Source organism: Podarcis gaigeae (genome assembly GCF_964106915.1).
Source record: "Podarcis gaigeae genome assembly, chromosome: 10".
Taxonomy (NCBI): Eukaryota; Metazoa; Chordata; class Lepidosauria; order Squamata; family Lacertidae; genus Podarcis; species Podarcis gaigeae.
This window is the reverse complement of record NC_139686.1, coordinates 29583738-29608340: the sequence shown is the minus strand read 5'-3', so window position 1 is coordinate 29608340 and position 24603 is coordinate 29583738. Positions and strand designations below refer to the sequence as shown.

The window sequence follows — 24603 nt, the reverse complement described above, 5'->3', positions numbered from 1 at the left end:
GTGGGAATTACTTCAGCGTGAACATGCATGGGCTTGCCCTGTCAGGTTAAGTATTTAACAACAAAGGCTGCCATGTTGAAAGATGGGAGAAGAGTCTACTTTACAGTGCTCAGAGTTGGTTTTCTAATGGAACTGCTTAGCTCTGCTAATATGTATCACTGTTGGAACTCATTCCCATTCTACAACGCTTAATTTTCTAGAGGGAATGAATATTGTCTGGCCAGCATGGTTGTGCTTGCTTAGCCTAACTCCCAGGTGTGGCAGGGCTGCTTGTTAAGTGGCAAGGGAAAGCATTCTGTACATGTTCAGAGACACCCATTATCTCAGAGAAAGTACCCCAATCTTAAAATAGAGCTTACAGGGCCTTGATGAGCCCTGCTTCAAATAAACTTCATTTTCTTCCATTGTAAAGCAAACAAGGGGTGCTTGGCTCTTGTTCTGCAGGTTTTAACTCACATGCTGCTGCAATGCCCAGTGGGTTCATATGGTCAAAAAAGGCGAGGAAAATCTTTCCAAATTTCTGCACCTGATCCCCACGTGCAGTAAGACAAAGTAGTATAAGCAGCTCAAGTTCTGAGGTGGTACAATGGACAGCCTTGCATTTTCCCGTCCATACTGTTAGTAGAAAACTAGCAGAGGAATCAAGGTGGGATTTCTCTCCCTGCTATGCCAGTTTTTATTCTAATTTGCAAAAGGCATTTTAAAAAATGGCATACATACCCATCTTTACTCTGAAGTGGTACGCTCTATGTGATTGCCTCATTCTTCTGCAATATATAGACTAGCCCATACGGGAAATCTCATGACTACTTGGGTAAGGTAATAGAGATCAGAATTTGTTACATTTGCCTAACATTAATATTTGCTGACTAGTTATTTATAGTAAATAGGTATCTGTAGTTGCCAGCAGTAACAGTTGTACTCTGGAGGGACAGCCTTCCTGGTATGAATACAGTATCTCATAAAATAGTGCCTTCAGCTAGGCTTTTACCAAACTTAAGGCTGAAAACACATGGGCAGTGCTGAGTACTGAAAATTTCTGAACTGAAATTAATGTAGGAGCAATCAGGGTTTCTTTCCGACCTGCCTTTTATTTTCAGGGCAAGCTGGCTGTGCGGAGTTCCGATAAGCTAGTACTTAACATAAGCAGGAGGCTGTGTCCTCCCCACCTCCCTTCCAGCTATCTGTGGAGAGTGCTGATTGCCACAACAGCTGGCCCATCGTTTTTCATTTGGGCTTGGCCATAGCAATAATGTCCATTTAGGGATGGCACCAAATAAACATTTAGAAATATAAGACATACAGGCATTTGGGGAACTGGCAAAAGCTAAGTTGTGCCCGAAAAGGGGAGCGAGAAGCTGCAAAAATTCATACTGGCCGCAGATTTGTTATGTCAGTGGAGAAGTCAGTGTGGCAGGAGGAAAAACAGTGTTTGTCCCATAGCAGAAAAACCCACTCTCAGTTCTGGAGGGAGAAGCATTTGTCTTCATCCTAAACCCCAAGAGGAGTGAGCTAATGCTGTGTCCAGCTTGAGGAGTTCCCCAAGCTATATAGAATACAGCTGGTTTCTCAACTATATCGAGGGGCCAAGTAGACTCTGAGTAAATATGATCAAGGGCACAGTTGCACACCTTTTGAGGATGCTATGACAGGAACGTGGCATTAGTTATGTGTAGAAGCCACTTTGGCAGTATATAAATTAATTACATAATGACACACATCAAGTAGATAAGGGGTTGAACAGAAGACAAGCTTCTGTGCGATTCTAAGAAACAGAACATATCCATAAGGAAATAACAGTATTACATGGGTCTCACAGCTTCAGTGTTAAAAAAGTCATAAGGATTGATGAAGGTAGCTCAAATGACAAGAGGACAGCTTTCCTGTTTTAAACCTGAAACCATGAGTGGTAGTGGGATTTAGCATACACTCTCCTCCACCCCAACAACAGCTTTTGCCTGGATGCTTCTGGTAACACATAATCCTGATTATAACTAAAGGGCCTAGCATTGCTAACACATATCTATGCATTCTTGCTAAGCTACTGTGGAAGTACATCAACACAGTTTATCTGCTAAGCATTTCACAGCTTTGGGGAGCACTCACCCTATGAGTGCTTTCCCCAGTCTGGTGCTGTTAGCTGCTCCAGCTAACACAGCCATGCGGTTTGCAGGATCAGTTAAGATGACCTTCACTATTAGAAGAGGCACATCATTCTATCAGGGTCCAGTGATAACTGCTATGCTCTTTGGTCTATGGCAGAATCCTTGTGAAGTGTTTTATGCCCTTGCATGCAACAAGAGAATAAAGGCCAGTTCCAACAGTTTTTTACTAGAAAGCAAGTAGAAGGACCACATGGTCAAAAGCAACTCTTGCTTTGTATCCGGCAGGAGTTGCATAATCTGACATGCAAACATAGCAGCATTCTGGAAGGCGCGTGTGCGCGGTTTGTATTACAAAAATACACTTGCCAGGTTTCCCTGCTTTTTTCATCTGAAATACAGAATAAGGGCTAGGAAAAAAACCCAGGCTGTTACAGGAGGGTGGATTGCGGTTAAACCTTAGGAGAAACTTCTTTAAAGGTAAGAGCAATCTGACAGTGGAACCAATTGTCTTGAGTGGTGCTGGGCTTTTGCTTACTGGATGTCTTTGGGCAGATAGCTCTTTGCTGGGAGGGATACAGCTCCAGATTCTCTGCAGTGATGGGGCAATGTTGGGCGAGGTAGCCTGAAGGACCCCAGCTGATTGTGAAATTAGGCAGTTTTAGAGGCTTGCTTCAGCTCACCATGCTTGGTAGGCAACCTGTTGTGCTTCTATAAAGCACTAGGTCAACTTATGGTGTTGGGGTGGGGTGGGGTGAGGTGGGAATTTCTAATAAAAACCTGTGTGTTTTTTGTAGGCAAAAGAAAATATAGGTAACTTACTCTTGTCTTTGTACTCTCCAAAAGATGGGGGTGTAATAAGCACTGATTTTTACCTGTTCTCTACTCCTCATAAAAGAGGTTGATGGCTAGGCTGTACTTGGGAGAGAATGGAGAGAAGTCTGTTTAGGGGTGTATAAATCCCATGTTGATCATTGTGGGGTAGTTTCCCGCAGTTGGGCTCCATTCAATAATTTATGTAGATAGGGCTTCTCTGCTCTATTAGCTGCATGGAAAGAAAGGATGTGTTTAACAGACCCTAAGTGCAACAAAGTGATTAAAAATCTAGAGTGACCAAATGAACATTCAGTGAGCTTATGAATGAATGCATTTGGAAAAGCATGAAACTTTCCTGGTCCTAGGGTCTACTCAAAGCCACATCAAGCAAAGAGTAAACAGTTGAAGAATGCTGGTGAGTCATGCACATAATGGCTTCATGACAACTGTAGGCATTTCGTGCTTGTGTCAGCTCCCTGACCAGTAGCAAGGTGCTCAGATGGCATTTGCAAGGCGAGAGCAAGTAGGAGGCACCTTCCAAAGCATGACTTCTTTGCCCGCTCCCTTTACTTTTGACCTGGCCTGTTGTATTCTGTAAAGCACCATGCACACTGATGGTGCTTTACAAATAATAATGCTTCTCCTATGAAAACAGTTATGTACAAAGTGTGCTTGGATTTGTATCTAAGACTGTATGTAGCCTGTTGCAAATGCTGCACTGTTCCGTTCCTTATTTTCTATCTCTGGATTGTAATTTATGCCTATGCAAAAGAAACTCAAGACAATAAACAATTTTTTAAAAAAGGGTGAAGCTGACCATTGGTGAAGAGGGGACACTTTTTGGCCAGGGTGAAGGCTAGAAGCATTAGTGAGAAGAGACTATGCTGTAAATAAGTTGCATTGGAGCTGTTGTCACTGTCGTCCATATTTCTGTTCCTTCTGCCTGAGGTTTTTCTTTAGTCCACTGCTTTCCCCGGGAAAACCCACTGTTTGATGCTTGTTCCAATTCAGCAGTAATCTGCAGAAAACTTGATTGACATTTGTTCCAATTCAGTGATACACAGGAGGTTTTCCCAGGGAAAGCAGTGGGACTGAAGAAAAACCTCTGACAGGAGGTACAGAAGTGTGGATGAGCCCTCAGTCAGTGCAGGACACACACATTCAAACTCAACATTTATAAAGCCAATTAGGAGAGGGGGAAAAGGAGGGTGGGCAAGGAGAAATCCCCCCCCTTGTGTATTGTTTATAAGCCTGCAGGCAGAAACTGTCCTGTTTCAATTGATTGTATGTAAGCTGCTCTAGGAGCCTTTTTGACTGAAGAGTGGATACAAATGCTCTTGTAAAATTCAGCCAATGCCCTTATTTTTAATTGCAGCAATTTTGATGAACCGAACAAAAGCCTGGCTCTTATCTGTGCCTAGATGGGAAACAGAACAGGGTTCATGACTGCAGAGATGTTTGCAGGTTCTAGCCCCTTTCCAGCACAGTTGTATTTTAAACTACTGCAAACCACTAACTTGGGAGACTTTGGTAATTTAAACACTATAAAAATGCCATAAATAAGCAAGTGGGACAGCTGAGTTCCAACTGCATTGCCTCCTGGTCCTTGCAAACCACCATTCAATATATTTTGCTACTTAAGTTTAAAATACAATTTAAGCCACTCTGAAAACCGCTCCACTTATAAGAGCAGGATACAAGTACTGAAAACAGAAGTGTAAAAAATTAAAACCTACCATTCCAACATATCTACTAAATGTTAAGTTCATTCTCTCCAATTCCTATCATCTGAAAGATCACCACCAAGGTTTGGCAATACTTAATCATTTCCCATGTGTTTGATGGGCTTAACAGACCAGCAGCATTTCTCCAGCAGATGCACCTTCTCACAAGGAGGGAGGATGCTACAACTAATGATGTTTCCCCATGTGTCACTATTAAAAGAGAAGTCCTTCCCTCCTCTTAAAAGTTTGGCAATACCTTTTGACTTTCAGCTTCTGCTTAGGTGCTGAAGTTCACTGGTATACTGCCCAGTTGCCAACTTTTATTCCTTTGCCTTTAACAGCTGCACGAATAGCAGGAATTCAGCAGACAGGAGCTAGCATGATTGAAATGCAGTGGTTAGAATGTCAGATAAGGACTAGGACTGGGGAAGACACTGGTTCAAACCCCCACACTGCCATATAAAGCTTACCGAGTGACCTTTGGCCTCTGCACCTCACCTACTTCATAGTGTACACTGCGCCCCAACCTTGAGCTGCTTGGGAGAAAAAATGAGGGGGAAATGTAAAATACCTATTGCCAACACAAGAGGGTACAAAGTTAACATACACTGGAATATGTGGGTGCTGTTCATCTGACTATTACACTGTGGCCCATTGTAGTCTTCCTGATAAACTACCTCCCCCCTTAAAGTTTTGTACTCTTGTCAATAATAGCATAAATAAATAAATAAATAAATAAATAAATAAATAAATAAATAAATAAATAAATAAACAAACAAACAAACAAACAAACAAACAAACAAAATGAAAGTAGGGGCTCATTTTGCATATAGTGCGCAAAATGACCCTTCTCTTGTAGTCAGCACTACTAACACCCTAACTAGGCACAAAAACCAAGGTGTGTTCCTAGCCCAGGAGAGCAGCCAGCCCTGATCTCAAGGAGTAGCTTCAGCTTTGCATGATCCCTGCTTGAAAACATCTAAGCCTCCCCTCTGTCACATGCAGATTCAGAGGTACCAACGCAGTCACTGCTTCATCCCCTCTACAGTTGGAAGAACTGACAAACAACAAAGCCATTTAATTTTAAAACTTTAAACAAACCTTTCTTTTTATTATTATTATTACATCATACCAGCCTCAGTAGTCTTTAAATGCTGGTCACAAAACAGAACACAGCACCATGTGGCTTTTTTTTTTTTTAATAATGAAAACTTCAGCACTGCACATTCCTCTTTCAGAACTAAGGAATGAAAGGAGAAGAAAAAATAAAAAGGACACCACACCAAGGTCTCCACTTCCCTTGGAAATAGAAGGCCATGAGGCGGATGTCGCTACCGGGCGCCCAAGGCACCAAGTGATACAGGCTGCCGTCTTCCTTTAGCCACAGCACGCTCCATTCTCTCCCCAAGGGTGCTATTAATACTGTCACTGCTTAAGATGCTGCCCACAAAGTTTCAGGCAAGAAAGTAGACCATAAGCCATGCCTACCTACTCATCAGTGTTGACTCTTAGCTTCCGGGAAACTCCAGCCATTCAAAAATGTTAGGATGATGTTGCAGACAGCAATATGAGAGACATGGGGAGAGACTTTAAAACTACAAACCAGTTAACTACAAACCTGGTTTTTGTTTTTAAACAAAAACATGATGCCAGTTAAAAGTCAATTCAGAATAAGTGCCTCAAAAAGAAGCAGCAAATGTGTATCAAAGTTATAAAATCTTGAACATGTGTCCAAATTTAAAAGCGCAGCTCAGAGCTGGCTCCAGTAAACCTCTTCCTACTTTTACACAGTGAGTGTGTCTAAACCCACGACAGTTATGATTCTGAGGAGAGGCTGAAATGGGGGGTGCAAGCTGGCTTCTAGACACTAAGAGGCCCATGCCCACTTACAGGCAGCAACACCCATTTCCCGAATGAGGAGAAATGAATTCTTGCATTACACAAATATGCAGGGAGAAGTCACCCACTGTCAGTGTCAGTTCTTGAAGAGGGGAAGGAAACACTGCCTTTAAAGATACACTTGGATACCATGGAGAAGAAATGGGTGAGTCACAAGAAGCCAACTTGCAATGTCTCTCCCTTTCCCCAATCTGATGTAGCTGGTTAGAAAACCAGATATGGCAGGATTCAGAATATGCAGGCACCCATGACTGACTGCAAGAAAAATAGTACGTTTTGAACACAAGGCCCAAAAAAGATTGTGTGAAATCAATTTGTTGACCTTCCAACAACAATTCCAAAGCCACCAGTGCTTTTGTGGCCTGCTCCACCTCCTCCCACAAGTCTCGCTTTTAAAGTAAGCTTACAAGTGCATAATTATGAGATCTAGGATCTCATATCATATCCAGCTTTTGGGATGCTACTGGAGTGTGTGTGTGTGTGTTCCTTCATGTCGATTACCAATTGCAGGCATTGGTATTTAAACTAAAGGAGGCTGCCCAGGGCTCACGCAGTTTGACTGGTGTGAAAGGGGGGGATTCCTACCTCTTCCGAACCAACTAGCATATTCATACTTGTATGAATGGGATTTCAGGAATTCTTGATTGCAGACCACAGACACAGGGTCAGTTTCAAAAATATATATATGAGAGGGTGGGGAAGAGAAGAGGAGGCAGTTACCTTAGTCTGTATACCTAGATCCTCCCAATTCTTCATCCGCACGCATACCACACACAAACATCCACCATAATAAAAACTAATAAAAAATCATGACTAAGAGCTCACGATGTACAAAATGTTTGGGCGGGGGGGGGGTGTAAAAAGGGAGAAGGCGGCAGCTGGTCAGTCCCACGTGTGCTTTTGTCACCTTCGTTAGCTTAAACTGTAAACCCTGCGTCCCCCTGGTGGCTCCTCTCCAGGAGGCGAGGAGGAGGAGAAGTTCCACAGTAGCAGATCAGCTGGGATGGATTTTGGTTAGGCTGCTCCGGGTTTTTGGGTTGAAGAAGGGGAGGGTGCGAATTCCGCAGTGATTAAAAACGATGTTCAGCAGCCACCAGCAGGAGTCACAATAGCCCCTTGAGACTTCACTTTATGGCGCTGCCCTCCACGTCGGCGGCCACCTCCTCCAGTCTTCACCTGGGGGTAGATAAAAAGAGCGCTCAGGTAAGGGCAAGGTGGGGGAAGGCAGGATCTGAACCTCTCAGCTCTAAACTGAGCAAGAGGAGTGGGAATGGACAGTGTCAATCAACCGTATCCAGAAGTGAAAGGCAAGGATGGGGAACCTGTGGTCCCCCAGGTGATGTTTGACTCATGGCAAAGGATGTTGGAAGTTATAGTCCAACATCTGGAGTGCCACTGGTCTCCCATCCCTGGGGGAAGGAAAGAACTGAAGTTGTCTTTGTCCTTTCAGGTCCTAGGAGCACCTTTGCAATAGGCCAAACTTCTACCAAAGCAAGCAGGAATTCTAAAATGAAAATTGTAAGACTTTGGAGGGGAGGGGAATGTCTTGCAAGGGTGGCCTTTTCTCCCCAAGGCAATCAAATCAAAGCAACAGAGGATGCAGAAGTACCTTGCTGCCCTCTCGGTTGTGGGGCTCTTCATCCAGGGCAGGCTGAAGGAAAGCAGCAAGGAAAGAGAAGCATAGGTGAGCAGAAGGCAGCAGACATCCAAGATGTTGGACAAAAATCAGCAGAGGGGAGAGCAGTCCCTTAAAAACTGCCCCCAAGTGAGCACAGCAAGAGAGGAAACACAGCACCAGTGATATAGACAGAGGCTATGGCAGACTTTGTCCCCCACCCAAGACAAACTCTGGAGGAGAAGAGAGTACAACAAGGCCACCAAGAAGCCACGTTTACACCCAAGATGCAAAGCGAGAAAGCAGCTCGGATTCTTTCAGTCCTATTCTTAGAGGGCACCCTGTAACATATGTATAAAAGAGCATTTCTTTGCTACAATTATCATCGTAGCTGATGCTTGCAATTGCAGCATTTAAACCTCACCCCTCCAGTTTCAGGAGTCTCAGAATAATGCCAACACACACTTAAAATACAGCAAAGTGAAAAACAAAAGAGCAAAGGAACTGAGACTAAGATTTCACTTCAGCAGAAAGAACTTCATTTCAAAGGTTCAGCAGCCAGATGCCCCATGAAACAGAAGGCTGAGAGCTCCGTCATTGGTCAAGGAGGTCCTTCTACAGCATGTGCACAACTGCGCAAGAGGTCCTTCTCTGAGCTCTGCATGTCCTTACCGCACACAGCACAGACATGCACAACGAAAGCCCAACCGATAAGCTGCTGAACAGCAGCGGGGCTCCGATGGGGAAAGTTAACAATACAGTTATGGGCAAGCGGGGCAACTGCTCAGGGCCTCACGCCAGGCCAGGATTGCTGTTTCTGCCCACTTGGCAAGGCTCTCGCCCTCCTCCCTTCCTAAAGCCACTTCACAGCCAGCCACTCACTAGTATTCAGGCACAGGACTAGGAGGTAAGCAGGTGAAATCTGGCCCACCTTAAAAGGTAGGCATGTTTACTACAAAAAGCTTAAGAAGCCATGAAAGATAACTTTGGAATAGGAGGGCGAGCACAGGCTGTTCTGCATACCTGAGGCTGTTGGGCACTCGAAGGTGCTGAGGGGGCTGCTCCCAGCGAAACCGCATCATCTGCCACTGTGGGACTCGCCGTCGCCATGCCAGCCTGGGCTCCCCCTTCCTCTCGCTTGGTCAGGGGCCCCTTTTTCGTGGACTGCATCTTGATCTGCTGAGGCTTGGAGTTCATTGGAGAGTTATTTGTGGTCTGGAGTAACTGCCAGTCAAAAGGATGGTAGAGGCAAAAAACAGAATTGTGCCAGTGTTGTTGCTTTCATTTTAAGCACAGAGTTGGTGTAAGCAAAGTTCACCTTTGACATTAGACAGGACCTCAATATGTGGAAAGAAAATGCTCTTCCCCAAGGAGGCTCGCCTGGCATCTTCATTACACATATTTAGGCACTAGGGAAAACCATTCCTCTTCTCCCAGGCCTTTGGCTAATTAAACATTCTATGGCCTTTTGAACTGGTTTGTGTGTTTGTATTGTTTTGTTTCTTGCAATGTTGTGTATTTTTGTGTTTTTATATTATAAACTGCCCTGTGATCCCAAGATGAAGGGTGGTATAAATTTAATAAATAAAAGGACTGGGAATGGTGCGCGCACACAGCAACACACCAAATCTCATTCACACCCGCACAGCTCTCTTATCTCCCACTTCCCCTGCAGTGGGAAGGAAAGTGACAACAATTTCCTCTCTGTTCTTTAAGCACTTTCTGTTTCATGTCTCTTATTCCCTGCAGTAGGGCAGGTAGGTAAAGCAGAGGTGTGATAACAGCATCTAAGCCTCGCTGGGCCATACGCCAAGTCAGGATGAAAATAGTCTCCTTTCATTATTATTTTTAACCCAGGTCATGCATGAAACTGCCTTCTGTCAACAACCAGGTCCCACAAAGTTTCCAAGATCTTTTAAAAAAGTAATTTATAGAGATGGGAAGAAAGCACTTGAAGTCCAAGCAACTTGCCCTTTACCCAGAAAGGAAGCAAGGCCTTCACAGCACAGACTAGATGGCTGGGCTGGCAGAAAAGTTCCGCAAGTATTAAAAAAACTTGCCCATTTGAGCAACATATGGTTTAAAGGGGGAGGGGCATAGATGGTCAAGAATCCCCCTTCAGCAAGGGAATACAGGAATTAGTGGAAGAAAAAGAAAGCTTGTTCTGTCTAGCAGGGTTATATGCAAGTCTGGGTTTAAGGTTGTTGTGTGTTTTTTTAAAATCAACTCACTCCTATCCTAAAGACGGGAAAATCAAAAGGAAAAGGAGAACAGAGCCACTAGTGCATATGACATGGTTTCAAGGAAGGTATGGAAATTCTGAGAAGCCAAGCAACTTCCCCATCATCATCTATCAAGAAACTCGAGTTTTCAGTAACTAACTAGAGGGAAGGGAGGTGTCTTTAGTACTGTACTTTGAGAACCCATGTCCTATTGTACCCCAAAAGCTCTGTTACCTTGGTGATGGTACCCACAGCTTTGGTACGCCCTTCACGGAAAACCAGCCTCTGGTCTATGTGCAGGTACTCCGGGGTCTTGATGAAGCGGAAGTGCACGGTCGCCTTGTCTCCTGTGCGTAGACAGTCTTTGTCCATACTGAGGATAGTGGCTGTCTGGCGGATGCTGCCACAATGCACTGTGAACAGTTAAGATTCTCACTGGCACTCAAACTGCAACAAGTAGACAAATCTCAGTAGCACAGGATACCCTGAACTGCCACCAGCTATGCTGCTGCATGCAGATGCCACTAAATTCACAATACAAACACCTTACGAATCCATGTTTGTCATCAGGTACTGTAAATTCAATTTCCAGCAGAGAGGCAATGTCAGAAGATAATCTACGTACATAGCACTGATCTGCTCAGCAAGCCAGCCCTACGACATGCCTCATAATTTCTTGAACCCATAGCTCAAGTGGGATTTTGATGAAAGTGCAAGTCAAGCACCCCTAGTGACAGATCCCATAAGAGCCTTCTATCACTTCCCAAATTTGATCCACAAGGAATTGTTTTCTCTTTCAGCCATCCTCTTGTGGTTGCTGCTCCTCGTAAATTTGTCGGTATCAGAAGTTAAATGACGCAACCATGAATTAATTCAATACCCAGGGCCAAGGCAGGAGGAGTGTGTAAGGGAGACCAAAAAACCCTACACATACCCATCGCCTGATAACGTGGACTGATGGTGGTAGGATGATGCAGAACCAGAATCTCAGCTTCAAATTCCCAAGATGCTTGAGGATTTAATCGGGGAGACACCATCACCATGCCTTTCCGGATAGAGGAGCGCTTGATCTGGAAGTGCAACAATTTTAAAGCATAATTTAGCAGTAAATTCACTTAGGCTGTTTTTTTTTTAAAAAAAACATCTATATCTTTTCCTAGCATTTTACAGATGAAAGACTACATAAGCCTCTTTGGGGATGGAATTGGATGTCCATCCAGCTGAACATAGTGCTGAGCATGAGTTTTACAAAGGCGTTGGGAGAACTTCAGTCGCAGATACACTTATGTTGCCTAAATGATGCAGAAATTAAAAATGTCCATCAGCCAAGCACCTAACAGAACCCCATCTGAATGTCCGCTATCTCCTCCCACATTCTACCTTCAAACTGTCATGAAATGACACCATTAAGGCGGCTCAAAAACCAGCCCTAATATTCTCTTTCCCCACAACCCTATTTTATTTACCATCTAGTCTGATGAAGATTTCTACAGAACTTAAAAGCTTACATGTTATTTTATAGTATTAGGGATTGCCCTCATGTGGATTTTGGAATTTTTTCTTATGGGCCAACACAACTAGCTTTACTTTTTGTGCAGTCTCAGAGTAAACATTCTCATAACTGCACTGGCAATTTCCCAAAAAACCCTCATTTTCTCCCAACAGAAAAGCAATGGGATACCCTCGGCCAATGAAGTCCACGCTCACCTTCTTCAGAGCAAAGGAGGCAGTCTGTCCTCCTCGAACCTCTTTGACGGGCATGCGCTTGCGGTGGATGGACTTCACAGCAATGGGCAAGAAGTTACCCAGAGGGTCTGGGCCGAGCAGCAAGGTGTCATTTAACTTGATCAGACCTCTTAGTGTTGTCCCAGACACCACTGTCCCTACACCCTGCATCAGGGAGAAGTGCAAAAGGCAAATGGATTAGTCACAATGGTAGAGCAACAGCAGAATCAAGCCAACATCCCCATTCTGTCCTCCTCTTGGAAAAAAATTAGACTGAAGTGAGACTCTCAGCACCACTCTCCTTACTGGAACAGAGTAAGTGTCATCTATCTGGAATTCTGCAGGCTCCTCTTCCCTGTAACTGGTCCTTGGAGACAGGAGATTGAGAAACATCTTAAGCAATTCCAGGTTCTCACCGGTGACATTGGAAATCTGGAATATTGGACACATCCTAATTGGAACAGAGAGAGAAAGAGAGAGAATGAGAACATACGAGTTATTCACAGTTCTAAGTTAGGTTGATCTTAATACTTGCAAGACATCACAGGTGCTGGTTGGCATGTTCAGAATCGGAAGGAAAATTCCCTACAGGAAAGTACTAGCTGTAGTACCCTTAACACTAGCAACATTCAGTTAAATAACTTTATATCTACTTCTGTTTTTTCTGGGATGGCAGCAAAAGTGCCCACTCAACTGGAGAGTCATCTTGCATTGTCAGCTTCCTTTCAAATCACACACTCTAGTTACATCAGATGTAATATTTACATTTTTAGCTCCTACAATTTTACTCTCTTTCCCCCTCTTTCATCAGCAGTTGGGACCAAGCCATTAAGAGAATGGTCCAGCAGACATGCCAACCATCATCAGTTGTCCAGGATATTTCAAGAAGAGGACAGACCGAACACAATGCTAGCTGCCAACCTCATGCAACTGTTTACTTCCTTCATTTATCCCAGCTTTCCAGTATGGCTTATCTTCTGATCCATACATATGACATCCACATTTTGCAGTAGTGGCAGGGAGGGTGTCTCTTGCAATAAATCAGCAGCAGACTCCTGGCCATACTTCTTGCAAGGCCATTCGCTGCAGCCTCTACACACAAGCAGGGCCATTCCTTTTCTGCTCCTAGCCATAACCCCCCATCCTCCCAAGTCCTCTGCTTGCTTACATCCTTGCACCAACTGTGGATGCCAGAAATGGATTCAAAGCAACAGAGGCAACTCCACATGGTTTCATTAGAATTTGACCTTGGCATTTCCCACTCACTGGCAAGAAAAACAAACTAATATATGTGGCAAAAAGAAAGATGATTCCTGAAGTCCGCTTTAACTCCAGTCCTGGCCATTTCTACCATCCATCTTCACCCCTTCGCATGCATTTCTTGCCCAGAAACCTGGATAATCTGTTTTGAACCTGCCCAACAGAACTAAAGGCGCAGATCCCACCAATTCAGGATCCTTGCTATTTAAGCCTGTAAACATATTCCACATCTCTGTTGCAAATTCCTTATACTGCAACTAGAAAAGGCCTGTTTGTGCTCCCAACCAATTATCATCCCAGAAGAGTCTTGGGGTCAAAGTTCAAAGCCCATGTTCTAAGGAGACAAAGAGTGGTCCACTTTGTTTTCATTTCTGTCACCTTTCTGAGCTGAAGTTGGAGGCAGTAACGATGACATCATCTTTGCTCTGGACCAGGACAGGGATCTTTCTGCATCCTGGAGACTTCAGAAGTCGTTGCAACAGCTTCAGGGTTTCTTGATGAATAAAATGGAGAGGATTAGATCAATATCCCTTTCTTGCATTCAACTTTATTGCCTTAGTTGTATTTACCTAATTTTAAGACCTTCTAAAAAAACTGATGGTTGTTATTATGTCCTCATATGTAAAACCACAGAATTCAAAGAGGGTATACTTTCTTTTCCCCATGATTGTATGTATACGTGAGCAAGCTGGGATACTGTTACAGATGTCAGCTTCCCTAGGATTTTAAATTTAAAAAGAAAGCTATTTAAGTATCAAGAACATATAAGAGAACATACAGGAGTCTTTGATACCAAAGGGTTAGTGAAATTGGGCTTTAGAGGTTGTATAGGGCTTCTTGTGTTCTTAATAGATCTTTTCTCTCTCCTTGTCTGGGTGTTGACCACATTGACAAACCTTCCCCAGTCTGACACCTCCAAATTCTGAATTACCCGCCCCCCCCCCCCCCCATTACGGACCATTGGCCATATCAACCAAGGATGATGGGAGTCATAGTAAATGCATCTGGTGGGCACCAGGATATTGATCTGAAAAACAAGCCAGCTATTACAGCTAGTATGTATTGAATTTCCACTCATTGTAGAAGTTGTCAAGCTAAGCCTCAGAGAGAGAAATAAGTTCAGTATTGCTACTAAGAAGCTATCAAAACATTACATACGATCCAGAATTTTGCATGGGCTTTTCTGTACTACGCATCCTGTTTCAATTTCAGGAAGCCTGCAGGGAGACCATGGAATCTTATGACTGGAAGGCTATCGTTTTCACAAGAAAGACTAGGATGTGTTTTTTGCTTGCAAACTGGTGGTTTCATTTAGTTTTCTTACAAAGCTAACAGTGCTGCCAGAGCTTTGAAAAGATGTCCAATTCTAGCCAAACCCTTGTCTCAAAATTTGCCCCGGCGGTGGATTCCATGTCTAATTGCTTGTTGTGCTAGATGTTTCTCTAAGACAAGAGCTTGTCTTTGCCAGAATAAAGTGATTTCCCCACAAATGCTTACTGTTATGAGGCGGAGTGAAAAACAAGGTGTGCACATGAAAGATGGGTGCCAAGATGTATGCAACATCACGTACACATTTAACAAGCACCTGCTTTGAAGCACACCGAATACTAGGTCCACCTGACCAATTCTCGAATTTCCATTTTCTACCTCAGTGCTAGCTGCACATTGCAGAGGTTCCTCGGTCATCTTATACAGCAAGTAACAGAAAAGCCAATAATTGCAGCACCAGAAGACCAGGGGTCTCTTGAACAGGAGCCCACACATTTTGAATGAGCTTGGTAGCAAACCATTTGCTCTCTCGCTTTCCACTATGTAGTCCCAAAGTGCATTCCTTTTCTATTTGATGCCCAGCATCTGCCACTAGTGAACATCTTTGTGGACCTCTTCTCTTGGAAGTGCATAATTACATACAGGGGAGAAGGCAATAATATTTCCTAAGCAGTCATTTTGGTTGCACAGTTTATGGCTATTGGCCAGTTTATGGCTATTGGCCACAGTTTCTCAGTGTTCAGGGATACCGTGTAACTGAACATCAGTTGTGGGAGGGGAAACAGCAAGAAAGAGTTGCTGCTTTCGTTTCAGGAAGCACCGTGTTGGGCCCTGTGGGGACCAGGCTACACTAGTTGGTTCTTTCATGACCCTAAGAACCAGGAAGTGAACAGATGCAAAAAGTCTAAATCTCAGCTGCCTTCTTTTTCCCGTAAGCTTATTTACAGCAATTGTGGAAGAATACAAGTCAAAACATTGCTTCTGAGCAGCTTCACTGTTGCAAAACAATTGTTTTAGAACTGCTGATAAGACAGTTTTAAGAGACCAGCTACAGAGAAAAAATTGTACATCAAATAAGTCTCAACGAGTAAGAAGCAATGCAGGCCAGGAATTGGAGATGGTGAGAAAGAAGAGTTTGCTTAAACGGCTCCTTAGTAGAGTCTGAAGACACACTACCAAAACAGATGGCAAACACTTCACAGGAGAGAGAAGCTGTTTGTGCCATCTTCAGTTTATTTTATTTAAATACCACCCTTCACTTCCCAATCACAGGGCAGTTTACAGGCAAATACCTTGGAGAATGTTGGCAGGACACATGTCAATCTTGGTCACCACCACAAAGACGGGGACGTTGAGCGCCAATGCAAGGCCCAGGTGCTCCTTGGTCATCCCAACAATTCCTGCATTGCTGCCAACCTGTATCAAGGAAAAGCACAATGAAGTGGGGAGTGGGCGAGGCAGGCAGAATTTTAAGTCTCTGTCTAGATATACGGCTGTGACTTTGCTGGGCAGCGTAATGCAGACGCCAGAAGAGAAAGGCAAGAGGTCAATTTTTAATAAATTATGAGAGCAATGGTTCTATCTAATACTGTTGTCCCACTAGCGCAACAGACTTCTATTTGTGCAACGGAGCTTCTCTTTCCTCTCCTCCCAATTCAGCCCCCTTGTACAGCTTCAAAACCTGCTCCAGACGGTTGCGGGAGTTCTGCTCACACAGCATTGGACAGAAACCCGGTGCTCTTACAATAAAGTAAGAGCTAATTCAGACATTAGCACTTGCCACTCTTGGAATAACGTTTCTGGTATGTTCCATGGTGTGCAAAGTAAACCAGAAAGGCTTATTTCCTGCTGCTTCACCGGGACAATGTCAAGAACAGATAGAAGAGGAATCCTGGGTCCTATTCCCAGAATCCTCTCAGAAAAAGCCACGGTGGAATAGGTTATCAACTAAACTTTTCCCAGTTCATGTCAATCACAAAATCACTTTAAAAAACCATTGCATTTGCAGGTGACATTGTGTCAGAGCTAGCCTTCTTGTGGGTGCATGCCCACTACCTCCTTCTCCTAGCATTGCCAAGAATGGCTAGTACAGTCTGCTCAAAACTGGAGCTCTACTTCTCTGTTTTGATGTATGGAAGCCAGTGACACTGTTAAGATGATGTTCCCAGCCTCCCTGGCTTATGAAGTCAGGGACTAGCATTGGGGCCAAGCACTCCACCCTAACTCTTCTTCCTCACATCACATGCCAGCTTCACCACAAAGCTCCTGGCTTGTATCAAGCCAGAATTCTCAGTTACAGCCAACCCCCGATTTGTGGTGGGGTTATGTTCCGGGTCATTGCACGCTTGCATGAAATCACATGCAATGGAAACGCCCTGCCCCCCCCAATTTTGGTGACATCTTTCCTGGTCACTTCCAGGGCCAGCGCTGTATGCATGTGCACGTGCATGGTCGAAAACATATTGGTCGTGCCTCAAATGGGTGTTCCCCATACCTCCAAAATGGGGAACTCTGGTTTAATGCCAATTAACAAAACTGGAAAATAATCTAGCACCACAATCTAGAGATAGGAAATCTGTGACCAGATGCTCTTGAACAACTCTCATCATCACCACTAGTGATGTCAAATTCTAGAGAATAATCTTTTGGAGAATATTCTCAAGAATATTCTTGATTAATGAGAATATTGTACCATTGAATGGAACTGCAAAAACCAGTTACTGGCACTGAATAAAAATATAGAAAAGTCAGCTGTTTAAATCAAGGCCACCTCACATGCTGTTACACATAATTGTATAGGCCTAGGTACTTTTAAGTGTAGAAAGCATTAAAACTATTTTCTATAAAAAAGCAAAAAAAACCCACTTATGGCCAAGGGTATAGAATTGCTAAGAATAAGGTAACACCTAAATAGAAAAAAGGCTATTACAAATAGTTGAAATACATACAAATTCAAATGTTCATCAAATTAAATGAATAGCATTTTTAAAAAATGGTTTTCTGTAGCTTACATTTCAGAACTGTCAATGGTGAATGACACAATACCCATTAATGTAACTGGATCAAAAAAATCATTATTCATTATTTACATTGGCAATATCACAGCTTGACTTATTATTTACTAGGTTTTTTTAATGTGGGTTGTAAAACTGGTTCTTCAATTAGACTTTACCGTTCATGGAAAATATCCTCCAGATAATTTTCTAGCAGAGAATATTGTCAAAAAATATTCTCATTCTTGAGAATATTCTCTGGAGAATATTCTCACCTCACCTCACTAATCACCACCCACCAACCTTGTTGGCGAATGGACTTGGGAATCTAACAACATCTGGAGGGCCACAGATTTTCCTTTTCTTGACATACACCATGGTTGATGAACCTGGGAACAATGTCCCAACTGAGCCACTATCTCAGAGTGTATCAGCTACCCCTTAATGTCATTCTGCAAGCATGTCATCAAGTGGCAGGCTGTGGCTCTTATTGATAAGAAAGGTTGATATGGGATACTGACCCATGAACAGAAAACTAAGCTAAAGAATTTCTATACCACTTCATCTCCTCACAAGGAAGCACCTGTCTGCAGTTTAGAATACCTGCCAATAAATCTGAGAATTCTTTGTTTATGTGACTGAAGCACACATACTGCAAAACCAACACAGGAATGAGCCACAGTGGGAGGAATAGTTTGCCTCTCATGGTTTCGGAAAGAAATCCACTGATACAGATAGAACCTGAGACAAGTTGTGTTAAGCCACTATGGCAGAATTAGGTGTCCTCACAGTGCAGAAAAAAACTTTGTTGTTGTTGCTGCTGCTGCGAGAGTGGGGGAGACCAGCAAGGACAAATGTCAAATTAAGTTCTGGAAACAGGTACTGAACCTTGAATGCTTTGCACACATGACAATATCTTTGACACCCTGACACATGGGCAGGGGTCACTTCAGAAAGAGCTTTTCTGAACTTCATGGTGTTTTTGCTTAGAGCATTCACTTATGTAGAAGCTTGCACCTGTATCTGATGCATGAGCATGAATGGAGAACTCAGTTCAATCCTTAACATAGGCCATAAATCACCCTCAGATAGGCAAAAGAGGAACATGGTGAACCGCAAGAAACAGTCCTCCAAGCAGTTTGTTCCCAACCTTGAACCTCCAACATTCTACAGTAGGAAATCACCACTTACTGAGAGTGACATGGCCCACAGCTCCAACTAATTTTTGAGCTCCCGTTCACAATAACAGTGAGACTTCTAGCCTATATTGTTTTCATTAATTCCTTAACTCTCCAACAAAAAAGATGGGAAAGTGCTGTGGATGTTAAGAGCCCCTTGCTGCTAATGACATCCCACCACCATGGCACAGCTTACCATTAGCATGCAGAAGTCAGGTAGGTGCCCAGTCATGCCAAAGACTGTAGTCTTCAGGTACTTCTCATGCCCAGCCAGGTCAATGAAGGTTATGACCTTTGTTGACTTCTCACAAATCTTAGTCCACTCCAGACTTCCACCGTGGCTATCAGGCTTGTTCACTACATTGCCCTCGCTGTCAAAGCCTAATATGTCATTGCCCACGCTGCTAGTACGGCCTGATTCGATCTCGTGCTTGTGGCGGAAAAGCTTTTGCCGGGCAAAGCCACGTCCATTGTCCAGCTCACCATGGGTGAGGACACCCAGCAGCGTGCTCTTCCCCGCGTCCACATTGCCAACCACGGCTACCCTATAAGAAAGGCAAAAGGAAGCCATCAGAATGTCAGTGGTCATGTGCAATCTCTGAATAAGGCTAAAACCCTTTAAAAATGAGTAAAAGACAGGACCTATAGGGTTTCATAGACTAGAATTTTAGAGCAGGAAGGGATCCTGAGGGTTATCTAGTCCAACCCCCTGCAATACAGGAATAGGAAGCCAGTGGCGTAGCGTGGGGGGCCGGCCGCACCGGGCGCAACTTCTGGGGGGGGGCGCGCTTGCTGCCTCCGGAGTCGCCGAGGAGCCGCTGCCTGCATTGCCGCCCTGGCTGCTTCAGCCGCGTCCGACAGCCGGCTCGAGGCTCCTTCCGGCCGGGTCTCCCGACGGGGCGCTGCGGGCGGAGGCTCCGGCACCAAGTGCCACGGCGCCCAGGCTCGGCTCGCTGTCTGGATGCGCGCAGCCCACGAAACGCGCCACCGGCGGCGAATGCAGCGCCTAGCCGGAGCCACCTGCGCTCTAGTGCCTGCGCGCCAAGACCGCCCACCCGCCCCGACGGGGCCCACCCACCCGCGCCGGAGGCCGGCCGACGCACTCGCCCCAGAGCCGCCCCTCCCCGCGCCAGAAAGAAGCCGCGTCGGGGCTAGCCAGGCGGGGAGTGAGACCGAGAAGGCTGCGCCGCGACGCCCAAAGACGCGCGTCTTGGCGCAAAGGGGCCCGCGGCACCCAGACGCAGAAGGGACCCTCTCCCCCTGAGCCGCCACTGAACTGCAATTCCCAGCTCCCTTGGCAAATCCCAGTCCCCAATCCCCAAGATGCTTTATTTGAGGCAGGGGTCCTTTAATTGCAAAAACAACACCACGGAGGGCAGTAGTCACCACGGAGTTTGCCCCAGAGTAGAGCCGTCAGTATTAATGACCATGGTTAGGGGGTAGGGGGCGCAAGTTACTTGCCTTGCCCCGGGTTAGGGGGGCGCAAATTACTTGCCTTGCCCCGGGTGCTGACAACCCACGCTACGCCGCTGTAGGAAGCTGTCCTGTACAGGGATCAAACTTGCCACCTTGGCATTGTCAGCATCATGCTCTAATCAACTGAGCTATCCAGGTTTACACATAGAGGGCAAAAACCTACAACAGCAATCCTTTCATTCAGATACTGCTTGATCAGCCAAGTATGTGCGCAAGATCCTAACCACTGGCTTGTATACAAAGCACAGAGGAAAGGAAAGTTAATTAGTAAGGAGAGGCAGAGTCACTCCCATAGCCAAACCAGAGTTTCCAGCTTCTCACCACTACGTGTGCAAGTTACAGGAGTGAGCTTCATGCTGACGAACACGCCTTCTACCTATCTCCTTACCTGACCTCCAGGAAATCGTTGTCACCCACCCGCTTCCGCACCAGGTAGTCACGCACTTTGCCTCCTGCCTCTTGGTGCTCCCGCAAGAGGATCACATCGGCATCTATTTGCTCAGCCATGCTCTTCACGGTGGCGTAGGATGCTTCCATATCTGCATCACTGAGCCCGTACTCAGTCCCATCTAATGTAGGCACAGGGAAGAAATGAGGAACAGCTGCTTCAAATGTTTTGTCAGACCAGGAGTTACTTTGTCATTAATGTAACCTCACCAGGGTCTTGCCACAGATGGGCCGGGCAAGGAAATGAAGAATCCATTTTAATTTCAAATGCTTATGCAACACAATGCATTTAACTGTTCATTTAGCCCTATTTCTCCAGACTAAACAGCATCAATCTCAAAAGTTTGGAAGGAAAGGTGGGATGTATGAGAGTCAATTGTGCTACCCTCTTCAAAACCTTGGCTCCATTAGTTGAAGACACAGCAAGGTCATTAACTAATCCCACACCCTACTCTAGAGGTAGCCAAGATGCCCTCCAGATGTTTTAGACCACTGTTGCCATCAGACTCGGTCACCATAGTCAGGGATGATGGGAGCTGTAGTTCACAAGATGTGGTTGACTCCTCCTACCCTAACCCATTAAATGCTGATAACAGTTGAGAAACTTATGCTGGTGCAAATCTAACACTTGCTACACTTCCCCCCTCCCCCCACCCGTGTCTTTGAAGACTGAGCAGACTGACATCACCTGAGCCAAGAACACCAATGCCAAAACCACCAGTCACTTCAAAGGCAGCAAACACCCTTTAATCTTTTACATTGGGTGGTGGGAGTAGAGAAAAGTAAATATGTAGCACTACCAAAAAAACCAAAACCCCAATTAGAGGAAAAACATTAACTGCCCTAAACATTTTCAACTTGCTTTACGGAAAAAAACCCATGACTGCATGCAATGCTAAGCTAAACCAGGGATTAGCAACAACAACCAAACACGCAGCTACCCAGAGTGAAAACCGTGGCGGCTTTGCTCCTTCACTGGTCCTGCTGCTGTTTCACTACTCAAAAGCCAAACCATTGGGCTTAGTGTTACATGCAAACCCAAGCTTGAGGTTTTCCTCACTCTCAACAAACGGTGAACTTGTTGAAATCTTGTAACCAAGATTTGCTCTTGGTTTACCATTCACAGTTTGTTTGGGGAAAACAAACAATTCACTAGCTGCTAGAATTATGCTCAGATCATTCATGGTTGAATTTAGCCATAACTGTACTGAGTCCACCCTGGGATTGTGAGAATAGTACACATCGGCAGCACACAGTAACAAAGGGATCTCTGTGCCAGCCTCTCTGGGAAAGTGGTACTCTTGAGCATATGGTTTGGAACAGATCATTCAAATTATGGTTTAATAGCAGACAAGCTAAAACATCCGTCCTTTACCCCACATGTCATTTGAATGGGATATACTTATTCAAAACGCAAGTCAGAATTGTTTACTGAAAGCAAATAGTTACTACTAGGCATGTGTGGCCAACATGCAACACAGCATCAGCTGCATGCAGGAATAATCCAATGAATTTATTTGTGTTATGGCTTTTAACTCTTGAGACCTAGTATACTAACTGTCCCATCCCACAAACACTATACTTCAAGCAATAGCTGTTTCTGTTGAAACCACTATCGCATCTTTAGCTTGGCTTGTGGTATTGAAAGAGGAAACCATGCTCACCTGATCCTTGTCCAATGACATAGATGGTCTCCCCGCATCCTTCATCCATCCTCTCCCACATCTGCCGCAGCAAGCTATCATACTGCTCTGATGTTGGGCTCACCATTACTAGCTGAAAATAAACCAGGTATCTGTGTTAAACATCCTGATATGGGGGAGGGGGCCAAAATCACTGGCACTAACTAGTAGATGATTTTCTAGAGGCCACATTCTCTCAAACTGTTTATGAACGGTTTTTCAAGGAGTTCATAATTATGAGACTCGGGGTTAATGAGAGGAAATAAAAAAGTGTTGATATGACACCAAGGAGCCACAAAGTAAAAAGGGAAATTCAGAAAGCTTAGCAAAAGCAGTGTGAAGAAGGCTGAAGTGTATATGTGTATGTATGTATGTATGTATGTATGTATGTGTGTATGTATACTCTCTCTCTCTCTCTATATATATATAACATTCATTATAAAAACACTGTAGATCAAACAAATCCTTAATAATGTGTTAGATCACATGAAAAGCCACTCCACTTTTCCCTATGACTTCCATTTACCCACAACTGCAGAGGTCACACAAAAAATGTAAAGCACAACAGCCCCAGATGCCTGAACTTACAAAATGGCCCATCATCACTTTTCATGGCTACTCTGCTCTGAGATTTTGACCCTTTTGAGCACATCACATGATGCCCATCCAGCAGGTTAACTAACAGTCATGCAGGTATCTCTGCCCGTTCTTTTGATTAAACATCACCCCTTATTCCACTTCACGGTAGTTCTCCAGAACATAAAGGCTATCCCTTTACAGTACTTCACCCACAGCACCTGTTTAACAATTTCAACTTTAACCTTTTTTAAAAAAAGCAATGCCCTAAAAAGATAAACGAGGAACTTGAACTTTGCACTTGGAAGGGCTGTATTAACACAGCACGAGGGTGTTGTTGTTGTTGTTTCCCCGTTTGTAGTTTCCTTAACAACAACTTGAGCTGAAACCCTACCTACGCTTAAACCGGGAGTAAGCCTCGCGGAAATGAATGGAACTTATTTCTGAGCAGGCATTATTTACAGGGCTGGGCTGCCGGGCTGCAATCCTAAACGTGCCTAAACGTGGGGTAAGCCCCACTGAAAACGGAGGGCCTTACTTGCGAGTAAGCCTGTTTACGCCCCCCCCCCCTTCTCGTCCCCGTCTGAATCCCTTCTCGCGTGCCACGTACACCAGCCCGTACCCTTGAAGCTGCCGCCGCCCGTTGGCGACACCCTCGCCCTACTTGTGCCTCAGGGCTCGCAGTGGGGCAGCCGGCCTCTCGCCGCCTGAGGGGGGAGCGTCGGCAAGGGGCCGGGGTACCTGCTCCGCGCTCCTTAAAGGGGGCTGGACGAAGTGCCCGGAAGGACAAGGGGAGGCACCGCCGCCAGACCGAATGGAGGGAGGGGGAAGTGCCGGAGCTGCCTCCGGGCGCGTGAGGGGGACCGGAGGCGCCAGGTATCGGGGTCCGGGCTGGCGGGGCCCTGGGTCTCCGCTGCCCCCCGGCCGCCGGGCCTACCTTGCTGGTGAGGTCGAGCTCGGGCTCCCCATTGAGCACCTCGCCGTCCTCGCTGCAGTCCGAGTCCGCGACGCCGCGGTGGAACCTGGAAGAGGCCGCCACTGCCCCGCCGTGAGAGGCGGGCTCCGGGGCGAACATCGAGGCCGGCACCGGCGAGCCCCCCATCGGGGAGCGACTGCGCTCCGTCGCCATCTTGGCAGCCCCGGCCTCCTTCTCCGGCCTCATTAGCATAGGCCCCGCCCACCCCTCGCGTCGACCGAGCCGGAGGAGCCCGCCGAGCTCCGCCCCCCGAACGGGCCTGCTTAATAATTTAGTACCCTGCTGACCAATCGGGGAGCCGCGCTGTTAGTACAGTAATTGCTGTATTGCTATGACAACCCGCAGCTTATTAATATGGATGAGCCATGTCTCCTTCGAAGACCCTTTTTGCGGTTCCTCCGGTTCAGAAAATAAAAGCAGTGGCAGCAGCGCTACTGGGATTTTTATTTATCTCTATTCTGGAAACTCTGGGTGGGAGCTGGGCGGTGTTATATTTCTACCTGCTCGCGGCCAATGGGAGGGAAGAATGCATGATAAACAAAGTTCCTCGCCAATCGTGGCAAACATTTAAGTAATAGGCGGGAGTGCAGCCTCCGCCAATCAGAGAACAAGATTATGGCCGAGGTGAGTAGGTGAGAAAAGA

General features: G+C 45.3%; 2 protein-coding genes across 3 annotated transcripts in view; one reads left to right on the top strand and one right to left on the bottom strand.

Annotated features, from left to right (window-relative positions):
- The window catches only part of SUN2 (Sad1 and UNC84 domain containing 2), a 57042-nt gene that overhangs the window by 29320 nt on the left and 3119 nt on the right, over window positions 1-24603 (top strand). The window lies entirely within an intron of this gene.
- GTPBP1 (GTP binding protein 1) lies at window positions 5719-24423 on the bottom strand. 2 transcript variants are annotated; one of them, XM_083701128.1, is made up of 13 exons: window positions 23922-24423; window positions 22391-22502; window positions 20668-20848; window positions 19000-19348; window positions 15925-16048; window positions 13742-13856; window positions 12410-12554; window positions 12086-12268; window positions 11313-11448; window positions 10613-10791; window positions 9180-9380; window positions 8151-8192; window positions 5719-7717 (listed from the first exon to the last, which is right to left on the bottom strand). In XM_083701128.1, the coding sequence occupies exons 1-13, from the start codon at window positions 24150-24152 to the stop codon at window positions 7625-7627; spliced, it is 2091 nt and encodes a 696-aa protein (XP_083557254.1). In that variant the 5' UTR covers window positions 24153-24423; the 3' UTR covers window positions 5719-7624. The 2 variants fall into 2 exon arrangements, with proteins under 2 accessions (XP_083557254.1, XP_083557255.1); XM_083701129.1 differs by lacking the exon at window positions 8151-8192.

Excerpts from the sequence above, each read along its gene's own strand:
- GTPBP1 (XM_083701128.1), bottom strand. The coding sequence starts at position 24,152 with ATGCTAATGAGGCCGGAGAAGGAGGCCGGGGCTGCCAAGATGGCGACG. Across the intron at positions 11,449-12,085 it reads CCTCCTTTGCTCTGAAGAAG|ATCAAGCGCTCCTCTATCCG; the intron begins GTGAGCGTGGAC and ends TTGCACTTCCAG. Across the intron at positions 10,792-11,312 it reads TCCACGTTATCAGGCGATGG|TGCATTGTGGCAGCATCCGC; the intron begins GTATGTGTAGGG and ends AACTGTTCACAG.